The sequence below is a fragment of the Staurois parvus genome, unplaced genomic scaffold, assembly GCF_062004578.1.
Source record: "Staurois parvus isolate SC_StPar_1 unplaced genomic scaffold, SC_StPar_1.0 ptg001433l, whole genome shotgun sequence".
NCBI classification, from domain to species: domain Eukaryota; kingdom Metazoa; phylum Chordata; class Amphibia; order Anura; family Ranidae; genus Staurois; species Staurois parvus.
Genome location: NW_028319229.1, coordinates 48,315 through 70,452, shown reverse-complemented (window position 1 = coordinate 70,452; position 22,138 = coordinate 48,315). Strand labels below are relative to the sequence as shown.

Sequence of the window (22,138 nt, the reverse complement as noted above, 5' to 3'; positions counted from 1 at the left end):
ATACCCCTAGCTACCCTGGCACCCTGCTGACCTGCTTGGGATGATCCACAGAGCGAACTGCCTTGTCACTGGCCTTCAGCCCCAAACCTCTGCTTCCAGCACCGCCTCTCCGTGAGCAGGGAAAACAGGTGCCGTCACTGACTTGTGGTCAGAGTGAGTACTACTGTCTCGGCCTGCACCATCACCGCCCAGCCACACACTCACTCAGCCAGCCTCCGTTCTTCACCCTCCCCAAAACAGGGCTCCCGGTTTCTATATATCCCTCGTGGCCAGGCTGCCAAAGTGGGACCGCCCTACCACCACACCTGCGGCCCATATCCACGCCACCTCCCGGCTCCCTGCGGCCACATGGGCCAAAGGGCGGCCTGAACCCTTGATGATTGATTAGCGCTCAGCTTCAGAGCAGCTTGTGAGCCAAACTCCTCCAGACCGCCCCTGCACAGGCAGGAAGAGGCAGACATCCCTGCAACCACAGGACCAGGTTCACTCCGCAGACCAGTGTTGCCCTGTAATATCCTCCTGCCTGTGGCTCCCTACCAACAAACAATTTGCCGTGACGGGCGGGGACACCTTTGGCCCTAGCCTTAGGGGCTTTGGGCCCTTTCTTGTTTGTTTTATTCACACCCCATTTTTTGCCATACTTTGTTCATTTTTATTTGTGACTCCCGTCACAGGGCTCTACGGGCCTGTGTGCAAATTCTTGGTGGTTGCGGGACAATACTTGTGCTCACCACTGCACCAGCTTGTACTACACTTATGGGACTCGCCATGTCACCAAGTGATACTGCAGTGCTGGTATGTAAAAGACCAGGATGTACTAGGCCACTGGGGCTCGCCAGTTCACAAAAAGGTTTGAGTGGCATTAGTACTGGCACTCTGCTGCATGAGAGTCATCAAAATTTACCGGTAAGTGCTAACAGAGATTAGGTCTGATTCTGCCAACATTGCAGTTTTGTGTGCAATGTATCAAGTGACAGGGACCTACTGACACTGCACTTGCTGGTGGAAGAGGGGGGGAGGGGTAAGCGTAGGGGCTAAACGCAGGTGCTGGCAGATGCTGGGGCTGATCCTGCTAATGCTGTGTTTTTGGGGATACTATACTAATGTGAACGCTGGTATAGTGCTGATCTGATCAAAGATATTGATCCATTCACGCTCTATACTAGCAATGGAGGTTTATGGTGTATGAGCGTGTTCCTGGCAATCAAGGGGTTAAGTGTGATTACTGATGTACTGACGGGCAATCTGACGCAATCTGGGAGAGGTGTGAAAACCATGGGAGCGCAAATCATGCATTTATACGTGATTTTGCACACCCTGTATTTCTGCTATAGGGCGGCCAGGAAGCGGTTTGTGTTACAGCGCTGCATTATTTTAACTGACAATTGCATGGTCATGCAATGCTGCACCCAAATGAAATTTACGTCCTCTTTTCCCCATTTATTGCTTTCTTTTGGTGGTATTTGATAGCCTGTGCGGGGGGAAAACGAACATCCCCAGTGACACAAATACAGTGATCAGTGCCAAAAAAAAAAAAAAAACATTGACACTGAACTAATGGCACTGGGGAGAAAGGGGTTAACATTTGGAGGCAAAGGGTTAACTGTGTGAGGGGAGTGTTTAACTAGGGGGCAGGGGGTGTGTTCTTCACAGTAACACACTGATCCGGAAAGCTGTGCTCAGTTATCCAGATCAATGTGCTCAAACTTCTAGGAAGGAGAGCTGCAGTGTAAACACTGCAGCCATCCACCATGTCAGTGTTTGCCGGTAATCGCCGGGCTCCGGCGGGTAATCTCCGGCCGGGACCCAGTGATTGACACCCGTGGCCGTGATCGGCGGCACGGGTAGGGCAGTCGTTCGCGCCCCCTACCCGAAATGCAAAATCACGTTTATATACACATGATTTTGCGCAGCGGTGCCGCCCTGCTACAGTATATGTACTGTGGCTGGTCGACAACCTGTTAAAACAACTCTTCCATAACACAATAAAACCTTCATAACAAAGAGGACACCAGTGAATACATTTCACTACAAAATACCACTTTTAATGGTGCATCTATTTCTATACCAATAGTAAAGAAAAACATCAATTAAAATACATACCCCAACAGTAAAAAGAAAAGGCTTGTAAAGTTGCTTCAGTATATGGATACGAGAAGGGTAAACTGGTTCTGCCATAGGAGGAGTAAAACTACTTCGACTTGCGGCTTCATGGCAATTCTGTAGTTCAGTTTCAGTTCTTTCTGGTTTCTTTGGGGCACGTCTAAATCCATTTCTTTGTTCAATAAGAACACTATGGAAAGGAATTAAAAGTTAAGCAGGCACTGCACTCAACTATTGTAATAGTAACTTACATCCATATTTGGACACAGGCCCAATTTTCATACTTTTCGCTCTGTATGCCACCAGAATAAATTAAAACAAAACAATCCAAATGAATTTGAAGTGCAGAATTTAAGCTTTAGCTTTAATTCAAGGAGTTGAACATAAATATCAAGTATAAATTTTAGGAACTGCAACCATTTTTTTTTCCCCACACAGTCCCTTCATTTTCAGGGGCTCAAATGTAATTGGACAAATGAATATAATCATAAATAAAATGTTCATTTTTAATATTTTGTTGAGAATCCTTTATTGCCAATGACTGCCTGAAGTCTGGAACCCAAGGAGATTACCAAAGACTGGGTTTCCTCCTTTCTGATGCTTTGCCAGGCTCTACCTGCAGCGGTCTCCAGTACTTTATTTGTGGGTCTTTCTGCCTTTAGCTTTGCCGTCAGCAAGTGAAATGCATGCTCAATTGGGTTGAGATCAGGTGACTGACTCAGTCATTACAGAATATTCCACTTCTTTTCCTTCAAAAGCTCCTGGGTTGATTTTGCCGTGTGTTTTGAATCATTGTCCATCTGTACTGTGAAGCTCCATCCAATCAACTTTGCTGCATTTGGCTGAATCTGGACTGACAGTATATCTCTAAACACTGCAGAATTTATCCAGCTTCTTCTGTCTTCTGTTACATCAACAATAAACACCAAAGACCCAGTGCCACTGGAAGCCATGCATGACCATGCCATCACACTGCCTCTGCCATGTTTTACAGATGGCATTGTGTGATATGGAACATGAACTGTTCCAAGCCTTCTCTACACTTTTTTTCTTCCCATCATTCTGGTACAGATTAATCTTAGTTTCATCATCCAAAGAATGCTTTTCCAGAACTGGTCTGGCTTTTTTAGATGTTTTTTGGCAGAGACTATTCTGGCTTTTCTATTCTTCAGGTTTGCACTTTGTGGTGAACCCTATGCATTTGCTCTCTTGAAGTCTTCTCTTGATTTTAGACTTTCACAATGATATGCCCACCTTCTGGAGAGTGTCCTTCACTTGTCTGGATGTTGTGAATGGGTTTTTCTTTACCATAGAGAGGATCCTGCGATCATCCACCACTGTTGTCTTCCGTGGATGTCCATGCTTTTTATGTTGCTGAGATCACCAGTGAGTTCTTTCCTCAGAATGTACCAAACGGTTGATCTGGCCACTCCTAATGTTGCTGCCATCTCTCTGATGGACCTGTTTAGTTTTTGAAGCCTTACAATGGCCTGTTTCACTTGCATGGACAGCTCCTTTTAAACGCATGATGTAGGTTCACAGCAACAGATTCTAAATGCAAATGCCACACTTAGAATCAACTCCAGACCTTTTACCTGCTTAATTGATGAAGAAATAATGAAGCAGTAGCCCTCATCTGGCCATGAAACAGCTTTTGATTCAACTGTCCAATTACTTTCGGTTCCTTGAAAAACGGGGGGTGGCTACCCTTAAGAGCTGTAATTCCTAAACCCTTCCTCCAATTTGAATGTACATACCCTCAAATTAAACCTGAGAGTGTGCACTTTCAGCCCATATCCATTATATAACTATAGCTTGAATATGTTTTGGACAATACCTGAATATACCAAATATATAGGACCTAACTGTAAGTAATAGTCTCAGCTTGTTTTTAAAGCTGAACTCCAGGGAAAAAACAAACAGCAATGCAGCTCTGTTTCGATTAACCACTTGTCTACCAGGGTACATTTATAACTGTCCTCCCGCCATGATAGAAACATTAAAACATTTATAAAAGGAAAACAAGAAAAAAAAAAAAACAGTGTTAAAAAAACAAATACATAAGTGGAGCGAGGAGCTTTCATTACACAGAAATACAGAGCATTTTCTGCAATAACCATTCTGTCAGCACAGATTCAATAAAATATAGTTGTTTTTTTACATCATTAAAAAAGGGGTTTCTAAACAAAAAAAACACATTGCAGTCTCTTTAATCTGTGTAGCCCTTTCACTGCGAGGCCCTAAGCTTACCGTTTAAACCCAGGTGGCCAGGCTATTTTTGTAATTTTTTCCATTGGCTTTTTCTATTTTTTCCATTACAGCTTTCATAGTATGTAAAAAATATTTTCTGAAAGCACATGACCAGTAGGACTAAAAAGAAGTTGCTGCTGATTTTTAAAGGCCCAGAGATATTTGCACTAATGTTTATGAAAACATTTTCGCAAAAAGTACACTAAACTCATTATTAGCAGATATAAAACAGCAAATTTTACAAAATTCCTGCTAAATTCTTACTAAATCTAAAAGCTTAACCTGTATTGAGTTAATAAAAGCAAATAATTGTACAACTGCGCCTTTTTGCAAAAGGGTGCATGTTAGAAATCAAAATTATGATTCAGCACTTATATTGATGGCAAGCTTGCAAAATATTTGTTTTTTATGATTAATCATAATTAATATTAATATGTGTGAATTGTCACCTTAAACTGATGATAATATTTAATTCTTCAGACATAACTGAGACTGAAAAATATGAATAAGTTAAGCTGAGACAGAAAGATATGGGTAAGTTAGCTGAGACCAGCTAAACCAGCTGAAGACTATATTTAGGTTTAGCTGGTTAGAAGTCTCTAGTAAAATGTCAAGGGTATTAGGAGGACTCATTATAGATTTACTATTACATTATGTATTTTAATAGTAGCTGTGTGTTTTTAGTATACGTTTCTAATATTGATACATATATAGATTAGTGATTATACATTGATATGTTGTTAAGATATGTTTTTAAGTTATATTGTCATTTAAATATAACTAAGGTTACATCATTAGCTTATAATATTATGAACATCAGCATACATATGTAAAAAGAGGGCGCAGCGCTAAGAAAAATACTATTATCTCTGATAAATATACATATAGCAACATATAGCAACCAAATATAAGGATGTGTGACTATTATGTGCAAAACATCGTGCAAAAAAAAAGGCCTTAAAAATAAAACGGTGATTCAAAAACGTGCGTCTTCCGATGATCAAAGTCAATTGAATCATGCACTCACCAGATGCATAATTCAAATATGCATGTAGATGATATCCCGATATCCAAGCGAAGTTATCTCAAAATCGGATATGGCATCATAGGATCATTGTCTAGGCCAGCAATGGGCAAACTACGGCCCGGCTGACCTTTTAATCCGGCCCGCGGAGCTAGGCTCCCGCTAGGCTCCTCTCACAGTCCGCCGTGTAGCATGAAAATCTGTCTCCTATGAGGATCTGTCCCCCTCGACGTATCTGCGCATGTGCCGGAGATCGCCGATCGGCTGCTAATGCCTGAAACTGGCACATGCGCAGATACGTCGAGGGGGACAGATCCTCATAGGAGACAGATTTTCATGCTACACCGGAACGGCGCGGGAACACGGCGAGAGGAACGCGCGGAGCAAAGGTAAGCGAATTGACACAGGGGGGACTTGGGGACTTAATATGGGGAATGAATTACTATAGGGGGGATGAATTACTATATGGGGGATGAATTACTACGGGGGATGAATTACTATATGGGGAATTACTATGGGGGATGAATTACTATATGGGGGATTAATTACTATGCTTACTATGGGGGAATATTACTATACTTACTATGGATGACACATACACATCATTCATCTACTCTTGGTCTGGCCCCCGGGTCCAATATATGAACCCATTGCGGCCCTCAAGTCAAAAAGTTTTCCCACCCCTGGTCTAGGCACAGCTGTCCGTCCGAGTTCTCCTTATGAATCGTGTGTTCCAACACTAAAACACCTCTCAGCCGTCTTCCCAGGTGGCTCTGCGGGTGGTGGACTCAACAGGGTCCCAAGACAGAAAGCCAGGATGGTGTGATATCGTTTTAAACGGAGAAATTTATTGATCCAAAACAAAGACAAGGACTGAACAAACAAAACTGACCATAAAGGTGTACAAAGATGGCCGCCGCTCCATGCGGTGGCGTGATGTCTGGGGTATGCTGCTCTTACTCTGACGCGTTTCGTGCTAAATGCACGTATTCATAGGGAGCGGCAGCCATCTTTGTACACCTTTATGGTCAGCCACCGCCAAAGTTTTTTTCTCCAGTTTTCCATTCCTTGCTAAGGGGGAAAATGCACAATTCTGTGATTGTCAAGTCTTGGGAACAACACGGTGAAAAGAACCTAGCAGAAAAGGCGATTAAACAGACGTGGACGAGAGGTCCAGTGACTGAGCCGGGTCAAACGAGAAACTCTTCTGATTACGGTGAGTAACAATTATGGAATTTATTGATGACTTAGTTAATGAAAGCAAGCTAGAGTTTAAAGATGTTTCTTTATATCCTGAAGACGGTCAGCTATGGCACTATCTGTATAACGAATGTTTAAAGGCCAATATTCAGATAGATAAATCTAGATTTACTGTGCACAGACCGCGCAAAAAGATATCTAATATCTTAAATTTAGTAAGAATATTCAACAAAATGATTTTGAATGTTGATTTACCTGTTAAAAAAGCTTGTACATTAAAACAGACAGAATGTAGCACTGTACAGAATACAGAAAAGCATGAAAATTTGTCTCAAGATGCTCTTAGTTGCCCAAACTGACATTTTTTATAATTACATAGAGAATCTTGAGGAACAAATTGATTCAAAGAAAAATCTTTTGTTAAGACTGCAGAATGACAGTAAACAGGTTGCCATGATAAACACAGATGACAAACAGAGTGATTCAAGATCAGAGCCACGGCTGTGGGATATCTCTGAAAGTTTGGATATGGACTCCGATGACGAAACACAAAGTAAACAAAGAATTGTTATGTAAAACTGCAAAACTTAAGTTGCAAATACATAATCAATTAATTAAAGTTTTAAAAGACATCCCTGCTTATGATTCAGATAAAGATATTTACAGCAACATGGAAATGTATGAAATGCATGTCAAATGCCATCAGCTTTCAAATCATGATATAAATTATATATTTCCGTTATGGCTACCAATTAAATTTATGTCTCGAATTAAAAATTCTGTTGTTAACGATAAATATCAGAAAAAAGCATAGTGACGCGACAGACTGCGACAATTGCTGTTATGTTCAACAGGTGAAGACGTACCTTCTGTAGAAATGCTAGACTTACTTCAGACTACTGCTGACGAAGACCCTTTTGAGTTTAAAAATAAGTTTTCCAAAGCATATAAAATTATATTTGGAGTAGAAAATGAGGAAGACTCAGCTATGATCAAAGCTTTTGTAAAGAAATTCAAGTATCTTGACCCAGTGACAGTTGTCATAGCAGAGGAAAAACAAAATTTGAATGACATAGCAAGTTTCATTGACAAAATCCGGAGAAAATTGAAAAATAGCAATCTCACTTACGAGGTAGCTGTGATTCAAAGTGACAAAAAAAGGCAGACAGCAGTTATGCCAGGTACCACAAGTCCCAGGAAGAATGACAATGACAGATGCAAGCGAGTCATAAAGAGTATACCACATGCTTTCACTGTCATAAACAAGGTCATATCAGAAGGCATTGTTGGAAGTTTAAAATTGACTCACAAATAAAGAAAATGGAAATAAAAAGTGAAAAAGCAGCTTTTGTACAACCTGCTTTGTTGTGTAATGATAAAAGTTTAACTGAATTGCGTTATGCCTCAAAAGTTAAACAGATTCATACTTTGACTAGAAACAACTATTCTGACAACATGGTGAGAAGGGTTGTCACTGACACAAATGGTTTATTACCAGTTCCAAAAATAGAATCACGTCCACATTCATCCCCAATATCGTTAGAATTTGTAGCTCCAATTGTATTGGATGACAATGGAAGACCATTTATACAAGGTTTACTAAATGGTAAAAAGATCAAATTTCTGATTGACAGTGGATCTGAGATTAGTCTTACCAGAGAAAACATACATGTGAAACCAAATTCACCCATGTGTAATATAAAAGGTTTTAATAATACAGGTCATTCCACTGCTAGACAGGTGCCTAATGTAACATTTGAAGTACCTGGGCTAGTGAAAACTAACATTGATATTTGGTATAGTAATGCCACCGAGAATATTCTTGGCATTGATTTTATCAATAAGCAAAAGTGGATTATTGATATTATGACCAAAGTTATTTGGAGGAATCCATCTAGGTCCAAATCAATGTTAATGGATCCTTCTATATACAGTTATGTCGGTTTCAACTCTAAAATGTCTACAGCACAAAAATGGCCTGATACTGTTGGTAATTGTGCTTTAAAAGAATTGGTACAACGTTTTCCAAGTTTGTGGTCAAAGTTTAGAAATGACATAGGAACATTGAAAGATACAGAATTGAATATTGAGGGAAAAGATCCTATACCCCTTAATCAGTATGAGTTACCACAAGAATCAATAGGACCACTTTCTGCCATTATTCAAGAGTTTGTACAACTTGGCATTTTAAAGAAAAACACAATCAGTGGTAAATAACTGTATATGGCCTATCAAAAATGCTGACAATTCATATTCTTTGTCAGTTGACTTCAGGACACTGAATAAACATATCACAAATAACAAAGCAGTTGTTCCTGATCATTCTAATATCAAGTTACATTTAAAGGCCGAATCCAAGGTGTTTTCTGTTTTGGAAATCGATAAGTCATTTTTCGATCCCCTTAGCTAAAAGTTGTCAATATAAGCTAGCTTTTAAGTTTCAGAAAGAGACTTATGCATTCACTCGATTAGTAGCTGGTTTAGATATCAGTGATGGTGTAGTCCATGAATCCATAGCAAAAATATTACAATTTTCAAGGCCAGAATGCATTTTTCAGTATGTAAATACAATTATGCTAAGTACGCAGAATGTTAACGAACATATTACTCTTTTGTCTGAGTTATTTATGTTACAGGATGCAGGCCTAAAATTAAACCCGGAAAGAGTTCAGCTGATGAAAAGTCAGGTGAAATGCTTTCACATGCAGATTAGTCAAGGAAAGAGACAATTATTGCAAGAAACAGTCAGAGCTATCACTGCCATCCCAGTTCCTACAACACATAAATCATTGCAACAATTTTTGAAAAACATAAACCATTTTAAAGAGTTTATACATGGTTTCGCAGAGAAAGTTAAGCCATTATATCATCTTTTGAAGAGTAAAAATAACTTAGTTGACCAATGGGGTCCAAATGAGAATGCTTTAAAAGTGTTGAAAAAGGATTTGCAGAATGTGCCAGCATTAGGTACAATTGAGGTTTGTTCCAATGCTCCTTTTGTTGTGAAAACTCATGTATCTGATAATGCAATTTCAGTAACTTTGTCTCAATTAAAAGAAGGTAATGAGAGACTAATTAGTTACTTCTCCAGAAATTTATCACCAAAAACTTTTACACCTGAGGTACTGCAACTGCTAAGTTTCTTTTATGCAATCAAAGCATCAGAAAGCACAGTAAAGTCACATAGTATCATATTACAATCTCCTGACAGTTCACGAAGAAGAATTCTTGAGGAAGATACATTCAGAGAATGTCGTGAAAGGTATCCTCAGTGGATAAGAGCACTGTTAGCCAAACACATTGTGATAAGCACAGCTGTATCAGACAAGTCTCTACCTCACATTCACAGCAAAACATGTATTACTGAAAAACACTAACACCAGAATAATGACATCAGCACAGAAAACAACTACGCATATTTCTAATTTTATAGGGATGAGAACAAAAGGCATAATCCTTTGCCATATCTGGGGTGATACAAAACCTCTCTGTTTAGTAAAACGGGGTTTTGCGGTCATGACCTATGATGAAATATTGCGTCCTGTCATACCTAAATATCACACTACTTTTGTATTCTAGTTTAGGTAATTATAGACAGGATTAGGACAGTATTTTGATTGATATATAGAAATTTTATGTAAAAGGAAAAAGGAAGTAATGTTACTTATTGTTACAGTATGTGTTCCAAACTCAAACTAATTGTTCCATAATCTTTCATATTTGTTGAAAAAAGGTGCAAGAATAATGTAATGTTTGTGCCAAAGTAATGATACTGCATTTCTTTACAGAAATGGCATCTAAAATCAAATATGAAGCGTAACAATCTCCTACAAGCCAACTTTAAGGAATTCGGAAGTTAAAGAAGAGATCTTCCTGGGAAGATTGAACAAGAGCTTAATACTTCACACTTGTGACTGATTTATCACGTTCAACAAAAAAAAGTTTTCTACTTTTACAGAACTTAAAGAAGATATTTTATAGACATTGCATGAAGAAAAGATTCATCAAGAGCAAAATCTATTTATTATTAGTGATAAAATAACTTAATATTTAACATATTGTTATAGGTCACATATACATTTTAACCACTTGCCGCCCAGCCACCGCATATAAACGGTTGCAGGGCGGCACTCGTAGGCAAAACCACGTTTTAAAACGTGGTTCTGCAAAACAGGTAGGGGGCGCACGTGAGGCGCGCACCCGCCCTGCCTGTCCCGCGGGTGTCGGCAGCGGGTCTCCGCTGCCGGGTCACGGCCGGTTATTACCGGCTGTTTTCCCTTGATGAGCAGTGATCGCTGACAGAGCAGGGCTACATTGTTTACACACAGCCCTGCTCTGTGACAGTTCCCCGACAAGCTGAAGAGGGAGAGAAGAGTTTCTCTCCCTCGATCAGCTCCCCCCCCCCCGTCCAGTACACACCCCCGCCCCCTAGTTAAACACTCCCCTCACACAGTAAACACTAAATATGTTAACCCCTTCCTCCCCAGTGACATTAGTACAGTGTCAGTGGGGTTTTTTTTTCACTGATCACTGTATTGGTGTCACTGGGGATGTCAGTGACCCCAAGTAAGTTCCCCCCCAGTGTCAAAATGTCCGCCGCAGTCCCACCATAAGTCGCTGATCGCCGCCATATGTCGCTGATCGCCACCATTATTAGTATAAAAAAAATTAAAAATCCCAGTATCTTTCCTGCTTTTTGTAAACGCTATAACTTTCACGTAAACCAATTAATTTACACGTATTGGGTTTTTTTTTTTTTTTAGCAAAGACATGTCACAGAATGCATTTTGGCAGAAATTTATGACTAAATTTGATTTTTGCATTTTTTTTACTGGACATGTTTTATAGCAAAAAGTCCAAAATATCGTTTTTTTTCCTCAAAATTGTCAGCCTTTTTTTTTATAGCGCAAAAAATAAAAACCGCACAGGCGATCAAATACCACCGAAAGAAAGCTCAATTTGTGGGGAAAAAAAGGATGTAAATTTAATTTATGTACCGTATTGCATGACCGCGCAATTGTCCGTTAAATTTGCGCAGCGCTGTGTAGCAGAAAAATGGCGTAAATTGCAGTATCTATACTATAGTTTGTAGACGCTATAACTTCCACACAAAGCAATCAATATACACTTACTGGGATTTTTTTTTACCAAAAACATGTAGCAGAACACATTTTGGCCTAAATTTATAACCAACTTTGAGTTTACTATATATTTTTTATAGCTGAAAGTAAAAAATATTATTTTTCTTCAAAATTTTTGGCCTTTTTTTGTTTATGGCGTGAAAAATAAAAAAGCGCACAGGTGATCAAAATTACACCGAAAGAAAGCTCTATTTGTGTGAAAAAAAGGACGTAAATTTCTTTTGGGTGCAGCATTGCATGACCGCGCAATTATCAGTTGAATTAGTGCAGCGCCGAGTAGCAAAAAGAGGCCTGGTCATTAAGGGGGGTAAATCCTCTGGAGCTCAAGTGGTTAATGATCCTCTTATTCTGATACTTACATCCATATTAGGATAATATTAATATTTTTTACATATTCATATACTGAATATTTTTTGGTTAAAACTTCATAGTGTTATTCCAGTTATTAGAATATCTTTTGTTAGAAGGTTAAGAAACATATTACTCTTGTATGAGTAATAGAAACTTATGACACATTTTAGAATGGAAAGTATATTTCCAGAGAGTTAAAATATTATTCAAATATGGAAATATACTACATTAACTATTATTACATCATTTAATTATTATTATTACTATTATTATCATATATCAATTAGCATTATGATTAAGAATTTTTATAGAAAGAGAAACTGAATTTAAGGTATAGAGTTTTGAAGGAAAGTTATTCTTGGTTGGTCCAGTTATGAAGAATATGTACGATCACTTGGAATAAGGCTGTGTGTATGGGCCATGAATGAAGTGTGCATTGATTAAAAATTAATTATGGACAAATCATAATAAGGGGGATTTGTTAGAAATCAAAATTATGATTCAGCACTTATATTGATGGCAAGCTTGCAAAATATTTGGTTTTTATGATTAATCATAATTAATATTAATATGTGTGAATTGTCGCCTTAAACCGATGATAATATTTAATTCTTCAGACATAACGGAGACTGAAAAATATGAATAAGTTAAGCTGAGACAGAAAGATATGGGTAAGTTAGCTGAGACCAGCTAAACCAGCTGAAGACTATATTTAGGTATAGCTGGTTAGAAGTCTCTAGTAAAATGTCAAGGGTATTAGGAGGACTCATTATAGATTTACTATTACATTATGTATTTTAATAGTAGCTGTGTGTTTTTAGTATTATTTAATATTGATACATATATAGATTAGTGATTATATATAGATATGTTAAGATATGTTCTTAAGTTATATTGTCATTTAAATATAACTAGCTAAGGTTACATCATTAGCTTATAATATTATGTACATCAGCATACATATGTTTCTGTCCATCAAAAACATTATGTGAGTGTCGTCCCCTCCCTTCTATGCCATACAAGGTATTAAGAATCTCTCATTATGACACACTCATTCTGCATAAAAGGGTCCATAAGGGACAGAGGAAGAACACTCACACGCTAACACTGACACTCTTGCATACACATACATACACGTCTGAGAAGCTGCAACAGGTGCATGCTGCGAGATCATCACTTCCGGCTTCTTCCCAAAAAGACATGAGAAGGACAAGAACATGAAAGACAGAACAGCACATGGCCGGACTTCAATAACTAAAAATAGTGACTTTTCCTTTAAACATCTGCTTGATATTTCTACAGTAGTTTTATCTACATGGAACTGTTCAAGATACGCTTTACATTGTTATTTTAAACCATTGTGTGATAGAATAAAATCACACTTCATTTTTTATTAGTTCACTTCATTTTTTATGAGTGCAACTCAAACGTACGCAAAAACATTTCTCTAAAAACCTAGGAGGTTTTCACTTACAGCTCTTTTTTGTTAAATAGTTGCCAACCGCAGATAGCCGAATGACGGCTTCACTGCGGCCGGCCAGTTCTGGGTGGACGTCATATGACGTCCCCCCAGAACGCGCTCTCCTGCGCGCCCCAGGGGGCGCGCACCCAGCGATCTCCGTGATCGCTGTGTCCTACGGACACAGCTGATCACGAGATGTGGTAAAAGGCCGATCATACCGGCCTTTTACCACGTGATCAGCGGTGTCCAATGACACGCTGATCACAGGGAAATGCAAGTGCCGGTTCTCGGCTGCACTTTCCTCACGCTGTCAGATCGTGAGGAAAGTACTGCCGAGAACCGGCAGTTGTCAGAGCGAGGATCGGCACCGATCATCAGGGCCACTGATGATCAGTGCCCTGATGATCGGTGCCCAGCAGTGCCACCCACAAGTTCCGCCCACCTGTGCCCAGCAGTGCGCCCACTAGCTCCGCCCACCTGTGCCCAGCAGTGCACCCACCTGTGCCCAGTGCACCCACCTGTGCCCAGAAGTGCCACCTACCTGTGCAGACCCACCTGTGCCCACCCACCTGTGCCACCCACCTGTGCCCACCCGTGCCACCCACCTGTGCCCACCCACCAGTGCTGCCAGTCAGTGCCCAGCGGTTGTGCCAGTCAGTGCCCAGCAGTGATGCCAGTCAGTGCCATCTATCAGTACCCATCATCAGTGTCACCTATCAGTGCCGCCTATCAGTGCTGCATATTAGTGCAGCCTATCCGTGACACCTCATTAGTACTGCCTATCAGTGCCCTTTAGTGCTGCCTATCAGTGCCGCCTATTAGTGCTGCTTCAACAACGCACATCAGTGAAGGAGAAAAAATACCTGTTTGAAAAATTTTATAATAGAAACAAAGAAACTTTTTTTTTTTTTCAAATTTTTTGCACTTTCTTAATTTATAGCGCAAAAAGTAAAAGTAAAGCGCCCAGTGGCGATTAAATACCACCAAAAAAAAGCTCTATTTGTGAGAAAAAAATGATCAAAATTTCATATGGGTACAATGTTGCATGACCGCGCAATTGTCAAAGTGCGGCAGCGCTGAAAGCTGAAAATTGGCCTGGTAAGGAAGGGGGTATAAGTGCCTGGTAGGCAAGTGGTTAAAGACCCCTCAAACTAGAAAAGTTCTGAGAGCACATGACCAGTAGAAAAAAAAAGTTGCTACTGATTGTTAAGGCCCAGTGATATGTGATATTTACGCTAATGTTTAGCAAAACAATATTTTCTCAAAAAAATACACTAAAATCATTGTTCACAGATACAAACAGCACATTTTACAAAAGTTTGGGTAAAATCCTACTAAATAAAAAGCTTAACCTGTATTGAGTTAATAACAAATATTTGTAGATTTTAAATAGCTTTTTTTGGGGAAATGGTGAAAAATCGAACACATGAAAATGTATCTAAAAATCAGGTTTTAATTTTTCACTTACAGCTTTTAGAATTTGTAAAAGACCACCTCAAACCATATATTTTCTGAAAGCACATGACCAGTACAATAAAAAGAAGGGGCTATTGTTTTTTGTTTTAGGCCTCACAATAGTTGAAGTGTTTATGAAATTTATTTTCACTAAATAACACTAACATCCCTATTAGCACAAATAAACAACATAAAAAAACTTAGAAAATTCCTGATAATTTTTACTAAGGTCTTATTCAAGCTGGCTGCAGGTGCAGGAATCACACCTGTTCCCACACCCACAACCACCCTCAGCTGCTCTTGCAAGACACACGGGGCTTATTTTTATTGTGAAATAAAATGTATTTATATTGCTTGGGGGGCAGGGGGGCTTTGAAGAGACATCAGGGGTCTAACGGCTCTCTTTTTTGAGACAGAGAAAGGGACTGAAGACAGTCCCTTTCTCTGCAGCCTGAGCTGCACTGAAGATGAATGAGTTAGGAGTCTGTACAGACTCCTAATTCATTTATAAAATGAAACATAGTAAACAGGGTTTACTATATTTCATTCACAAACTGGCACATAGTAAATACAGCTTACTATGTGTCAGTGATTAATGAGAACAGAAGCGATCTGTACTGATCGCTGTCTGTATTTACTAAGGAAAGGAAGAGGGGCATTCTTACTAGCCCCCCCCCCACCCACCCGCATCCTTACAGTTGCTCTGCCTCTTTAACCTCGCTCTCCATTCTAACAGCTTTCAGCACTGCAGCCAGCGGGAGGGCCAGGGGGGAGATAATCAATTAGCTGGCCGATTGTTGTTTCAATTAACTTCTTCAGCCCCAGCCACTGCATTAGTACGTTTGCAGGGCGGCACGGCTGCGCAAAACCAAGTTTCCAAACGTGGTTTTGCAAAACAGGTAGGGGGCGCACGCCCGCCCCACCTGTCCCGCGGGTGTCAGCAGCAGGTCTCCGCCGGTCATTACTGGCCGTTTCACCGCGATTAGCGGTGATCGCTGACAAAGAGCAGGGCTGCATTGTTTATACACAGCCCTGCTATCTGTCAGTTGCCTGTCAGCTCGTGCAAAGCTGAAGAGGGAGAGAAGAGTTTCTCTCTCTCAATCAGCCTGTCCCTGTCCAGCACACACCCCCGCCCCCTAGTAAAACACTCCTCTCACACAGTTAGCACTAAAAATGTTAACCCCTTCCTCCCCAGTGCCATTAGTACAGTGTCAGTGAGTTTTTTTTCCACTGATCGCTGTGTTGGTGTCACTGGGGATGTCAGTGACCCCAAGTCAGTTCCCCCCCAGTGTTAAAATGTCCGCCGCAGTCTCACAGTCCTGCCATAAGTCGCTGATCACCGCCATAAGTCGCTGATCGCCGCCATATGTCGCTCATCGCCGCCATTATTAGTATAAAAAAAATTTAAAATCCCAGTATCTTTCCCGCCATTTATAAACGCTACAACTTTCATGTAAACCAATTAATTTACATGTATGGGGATTTTGTTTTTATCAGAGACATGTCGCAGAATGCATTTTGGATGAAATTTGTGACAAAATTTGATTTAATTTTTTTTACTGGACATGTTTTATAGCAAAAAGTCCAAAATAGTGTTTTTTTTCTCAAAATTGTCAGCTTTTTTTTTTTTGTAGTGCAAAAAATTAAAAGCGCACAGGTGATCAAATACCACCAAAAGAAAGCTCAATTTGTGGGAAAAAAAGGATGTAAATTTAATTTGGGCGCAGTGTTGCATGACCGCGCAATTGTCAGTTAAAGTAACGCAGCGCCGTAACACAAACATCTTCCGTAACCGCTTCCTGACCACCCTACAGCAGAAAAACTGCTACAGGGCGGCATGGGTACGCAAAATCACACACACACATTATATATATATATATACACACACACACACATATACATACACATACTAGCAATGGAGGTTTATTGTACATGAGCGTGCTCCTGGCAATCAAGGGGTTAAATGTGATGACTGGTGTACTGATGGGCAATCTGACGCTATCTGGGAGGGGTGTGAAAACCACGGGAGCGCGAAGTGTGTGTGTACACACACACACACACACACACACACACACACACACACGTGATTCGCGCTCCCGTGGTTTTCACACCCCTCCCAGATAGCGTCAGATTGCCCGTCAGTACACCAGTCATCACATTTAACCCCTTGATTGCCAGGAGCACGCTCATGTACAATAAACCTCCATTGCTAGTATAGGGTCAATATCTTTGATCAGGTCAGCACTATACCAGCGTTCACATTAGTATAGTGTCCCCAAAAAACGCAGCGTTAGCGGGATCAGCCCCAGCACCTGCCAACACCTGCGTTTAGCCCCTACGCTTACCCCCCCTTCTCCCCCATCAAGTGCAGTGTCAGTAGGTCACTGTCACTTGATACATTGCACACAAAACTGCAGTGTTCGCAGAATCAGGCCTGATCTCTGTTAGCACTTGCCAGTAAATTTTGATGACTCTCATATGCAGCAGAGTGCCAGTACTAGTGCCGCTCTACCTTTTGGTGAACTGTCGAGTACCAGCAGTCTAGTACATCTTGGTCTTTCATATAGCTCCTTGATTTTTGGAGCTGTTTTTCACGGATTATCTGTATGCGTTTATTGTGGATCAAAGCAATTTATATGCAGAACAATTTATCGCCGCCAACCCAAATTCAAACCTTGCCAGACCATTCGCATGGAAACTCATTACGGTTTTCAAACTTACATTTTTTTTGGGCCCAACCCTCAACATGGGCATTACTAAAAGAAATGAATTGCGGTTATATTGGTCCACAGACCCAATTCATCATATGCCGTGTTCTCTGCTGCCATGGCCAGGCATAGATATGAGAGTATAATGTGTTTTATGCATTTCAGCGACAATACACTATGTCATCCTCGGGGAAACCCTGAATTTGACCGGCTCCACAAAATTCAGCCCCTTGCAAATCACCTTAACCTAAAATTTGCAGATGTCTATACTCCCCAGCAAAACATCTGCGTTGAGGAGTCCCTTATGAATTTTCCTGGCCGCCTTGCATTCAAACAATTTCTCCCCTGCAAGCATGCCAGATATGGGGTCAAGATGTAGAAGACCTGTGAGAGGACAACAGGCTATACTTATAAGTTTCGGATTTACGAGGGAAAAGATATGAAAAAAAAAAGGTACAATGTAAAAATAAAAAAAAAATTTAAAAAAAAAATTAAAAAAAAAAATTGCCCCTCCCATGCGTGCACAAGCCTTGACCCTGTGCCGATATGTAAACAGTGGTTGCACCATGCATGTGAGGTATTGCCATGAACGTCAGATCAAGGGCAGTAATTCTAACACTAGACCTCCTTTGTAAATCTAAAATGGTGGCTTTTAAAGCGCTGCCTATGGATATTAAAAATGTTTGCAGTTTGTCGCCATTGAACGGGGCATGCGCAGTTTTAAAGCATGTCATGTTTGGTATCCATTTACTCGGCATACCATTATCTTTTATATTTTACCAAACAATTAGCCAATATATTGTGTTTTTGTGCATTAAAAGTAAAAAGAGTGTATTTTTTTAAAAATTGCATTTGAAAAATTGCTGCCCGAGTACTATGTGCCATAAAAAATTGTAGTCCCCACCATTTTATTCACTAGGGTGTCTGCTTTAAAAAAATATATAATGTTTGGGGGTTTAAATTAATTTCACAGCAAAAAATACAGATTTTTTTCATGTGAACAAAAAGGCTTGGTCTTCAGGTGGTTAGAAGAGTGAATGATGTGTGGCATAAACTTCTAATGCTGGGCATAAAACGCCCCCACCCCCCAAAATGACCCCTTTTTGGAAAGTAGTCACCCCAAACTATTTGCTGAGAGGAATGTTGAATCAATAGAAGAATTTATTTTTTTACCAGTTTTTGGAAAAATGACAAATATATATTTTTTTTTTACACAAAATTGTCACTTAAATGATTTACTGCTCACACAGGCCATGGTTATATGTGGAATTACTCCCCAAAATACATTTTGCTACTTCTCCCGAGTATGAGGGTACCACATGTGAGAGACTTTTTGGCAGTCTAGCCAAGTACAGGACCCCAAAATCCAATAAGCACCTTCAGGCTTTTAAAGGGCTTTATTTCCTCATTAAACTTCCAGACTACCTATCACAGTTTCGGAGGCCCTGAAATGCCAGGATAGCACCTAACCCCCCCAAATTACCCCTTTTTGGAAAGTAGACAACCCAAGGAATTTGATAAAAAGCACGGTAAGTATTTTGTAGATCTCATTTGTTGCCACAAGTTTTTGGAAAATGAAAAAAAAAAAACAAAAACATATTTTCTCTTTTTTTTATATTTCAAAACCTTGTGAGAAAAAAATGAGATCTGCAAAATACTCACCATGCCTCTTTTTAAATTCCTTGGGGTGTCTACTTTCCAGAAAGGGGTCATTTGGGGGGGTTTGGGGCTATCCTGGCATGTCAGGGCCTTCGAAACTGTGATAGGTAATGAGGAAGTGTAATGAGGAAGTTACGCACCTTCAGGCTTTCAAAGTGGTCATTGGATTTCAGGCTCCTGTATGTGGCTAGGCTCCCAAAAAGTCTCACACATGTGGTATCCCCATACTCAGTAGAAGTAGCAGAATGTATTTTGGGGTGTAATTCCACATATTCCCATGGCTTGTGCGAGAAATAAATCATTTAAATGATAACTTCGTGTAAAAAAAAAAAAAGTTTTTGTCATTTTCCAGAAACTTGGGGGAAAAAAATAAATCTTCCATGGACTCAATATGCCTCTCAGCAGATAGCTTAGGGCAGTGGTCGGCAAGCCGCGGCTCGCGAGTCACATGCGGCTCTTTACAAACTTAAATGCGGCTCTTCTGTGTGCCGGGCGCCCGCTCCCCTCCCTCCTCTCGGGCGGCCGCCCCAAAAGTCAGGACTCTGCAGCTGTCAGGATGTAGGCGGGGCAGCCAGGATGTAGGCGGGGCAGCGTGACGAACTCCTCTCCTCTCACAGTCCGCCCTGAAGACCAGAACGGCGCGGGAACACGGCGAGAAGAACGCGCGGAGCAAAGGTAAGTGAATTGACACAATATGGGGGATGAATTACTATAGGGGGGATGAATTACTATAGGGGGGATGAATTACTATAGGGGGGATGAATTACTATAGGGGGGATGTATTTTCAGTTTTAAAAATGTGGCTCTTAAAATAAATTTCAATCGTGGTTTTGGCGAGATTTGGCTCAGTTGAAAAAAAAGGTTGCCCACCACTGGCTTAGGGTGTCTAATTTCCAAAAAGGGGTCATTTGAGGGTGTTTGTACTATTCTGGTATTTTAGCACCTCAAGAAATGTGATGGGCAGTCAGAAAGTAAAAGCTATGTAAATTCCATTATCTATACCATAGTTTGTAGACGCTATAACTTTTACAAAAAGCAATCAATATACACTTATTGGGATTTTTTTTAACCAAAAACATGTAACAGAATACATTTTGGCCTAAATTTATGACGAAATTTTAGTTTTTTTAGATATTTTTTATGACCAAAATGAGAAAATATTGTTTTTTTTTCAAAAAAAATTGTATTTTCTTCAAAAGGTTTTCTGGTTATAGCGCCAAAAATAAAAAGTGCACAGGTGATCAAATACCACCAAAAGAATGCTCTATTTGTGTTAAAAAAAGGACATTAATTTCATTTATGTACCGTATTGCATGACCGCGCAATTGTCCGTTAAACTAGCGCAGCGCTGCATAGCAAAAAAAATGGCGTAAATTGCAGTATCTATACTATAGTTTGTAGACGCTATAACTTTCACACAAAGCAATCAATATACACTTATTGGGATTTTTTTTACCAAAAACATGTAGCAGAATACATTTTGGCCTAAATTTATAACTAACTTTGAGTTTACTATATATTTTTTATAGCTGAAAGTAAAAAATATTGTTTTTCTTCAAAATGTTATGTCTTTTTTTTGTTAAAATACTACTGAAAGAAAGCTCTATTTGTGTGAAAAAAAGGACGTAAATTCCGTTTAGGTGCAGCATTGCATGACCACACAATTATCAGTTGAATTAGTGCAGAGCCAAGTAGCAAAAAGAGGCCTGGTAATTAAGGGGGTAAATCCTCAGGTGCTCAAGTGGTTAATCGGATAAAAACTTAAAAAAAAATTTGATGTGTAATTTAGTTAATATTTAAAGTTTAAAAAAAATAAGCAGTGATAAATATAAATAACCAGCTATTATATTGTTAGGGAACAAAAAATGTAATCCACTCTGAGGATAACAGACAGAAGAGATGTACAGTTGTGTTCAAAATAATAGCAGTCAGACATCACTAACCTGATCAATCACTGTTTTTGGTAGAAATGATATCTCTACATGGCAAATAATTTACTAGCAGGTATAGTAGAGTAATAGAAATCCAACAGACCCAACAGTCATGACATGCATGCTGCTGATTCTGTGTAATTGAATCACTAATTGAAAGGGGCATGTTCAAAATAATAGCAGTGTGGAGTTCTATTAGTGAGGTCATTCATTCTTTGAAAAACAGGCGGCAATTATTGCCTTTATTTAAGGAAGGAAGGCAGCAAATGTTGTACATGCTGGTTACAGTGCATTTCTCTCTGAAATTCTGAGGAAAATGGGTCGTTCCAGACATTGTTCAGAAGAACAGCGTACCTTGATTAAAAAGTTGATTGGAGAGGGGAAAACATAAAGAAGTGCAGAAAATGATAGGCTGCTCAGCTAAAATGATCGCAAATGCTTTAAAATGGCTAACAAAACCTGAAAGACGTGGAAGAAAGCGAAAAACTACCATTCGAATGGATAGAAGAATAGCCAAAATGGCAAGGACTCAGCCAACAATCAGCTCCAGGAAGCTCAAAGAAGGTCTAAAGTTACCTGTGAGTACTGTTACAATTAGAAGACGCCTATGTGAAGCCAAGCTATCTGCAAGAAGACCCCGCGAAGTTCCACCGTTGAAAAAAAACACATGTGCTGAAGAGGTCACAATTTGCCAAAGAGCACATTGACTGGCCTAAAGAGAAATGGCGCAACATTTTGTGGACTGATGAAAGTAAGATTGTTCTTTTTGGGTCTATTGGCCGGAGACAGTTTGTCAGATGACCTCCAAACACTGAATTCAAGCCACAGTACACTGTGGAGACAGTGAAGCATGG

At 39.8% G+C, this 22,138-nt stretch overlaps 1 protein-coding gene across 3 annotated transcripts in view; it reads right to left on the bottom strand.

The window, feature by feature from the left end:
* PARL (presenilin associated rhomboid like) overlaps positions 1-22,138 on the bottom strand; it is a 269,194-nt gene that overhangs the window by 222,925 nt on the left and 24,131 nt on the right. For all 3 annotated transcript variants that reach the window (XM_089662174.1, XM_089662173.1, XM_089662175.1), the window contains exon 3: positions 2,104-2,293. In XM_089662174.1, coding sequence (XP_089518300.1) covers positions 2,104-2,293 — 190 coding nt within the window. The remainder of the gene's footprint in view (positions 1-2,103; positions 2,294-22,138) is intronic.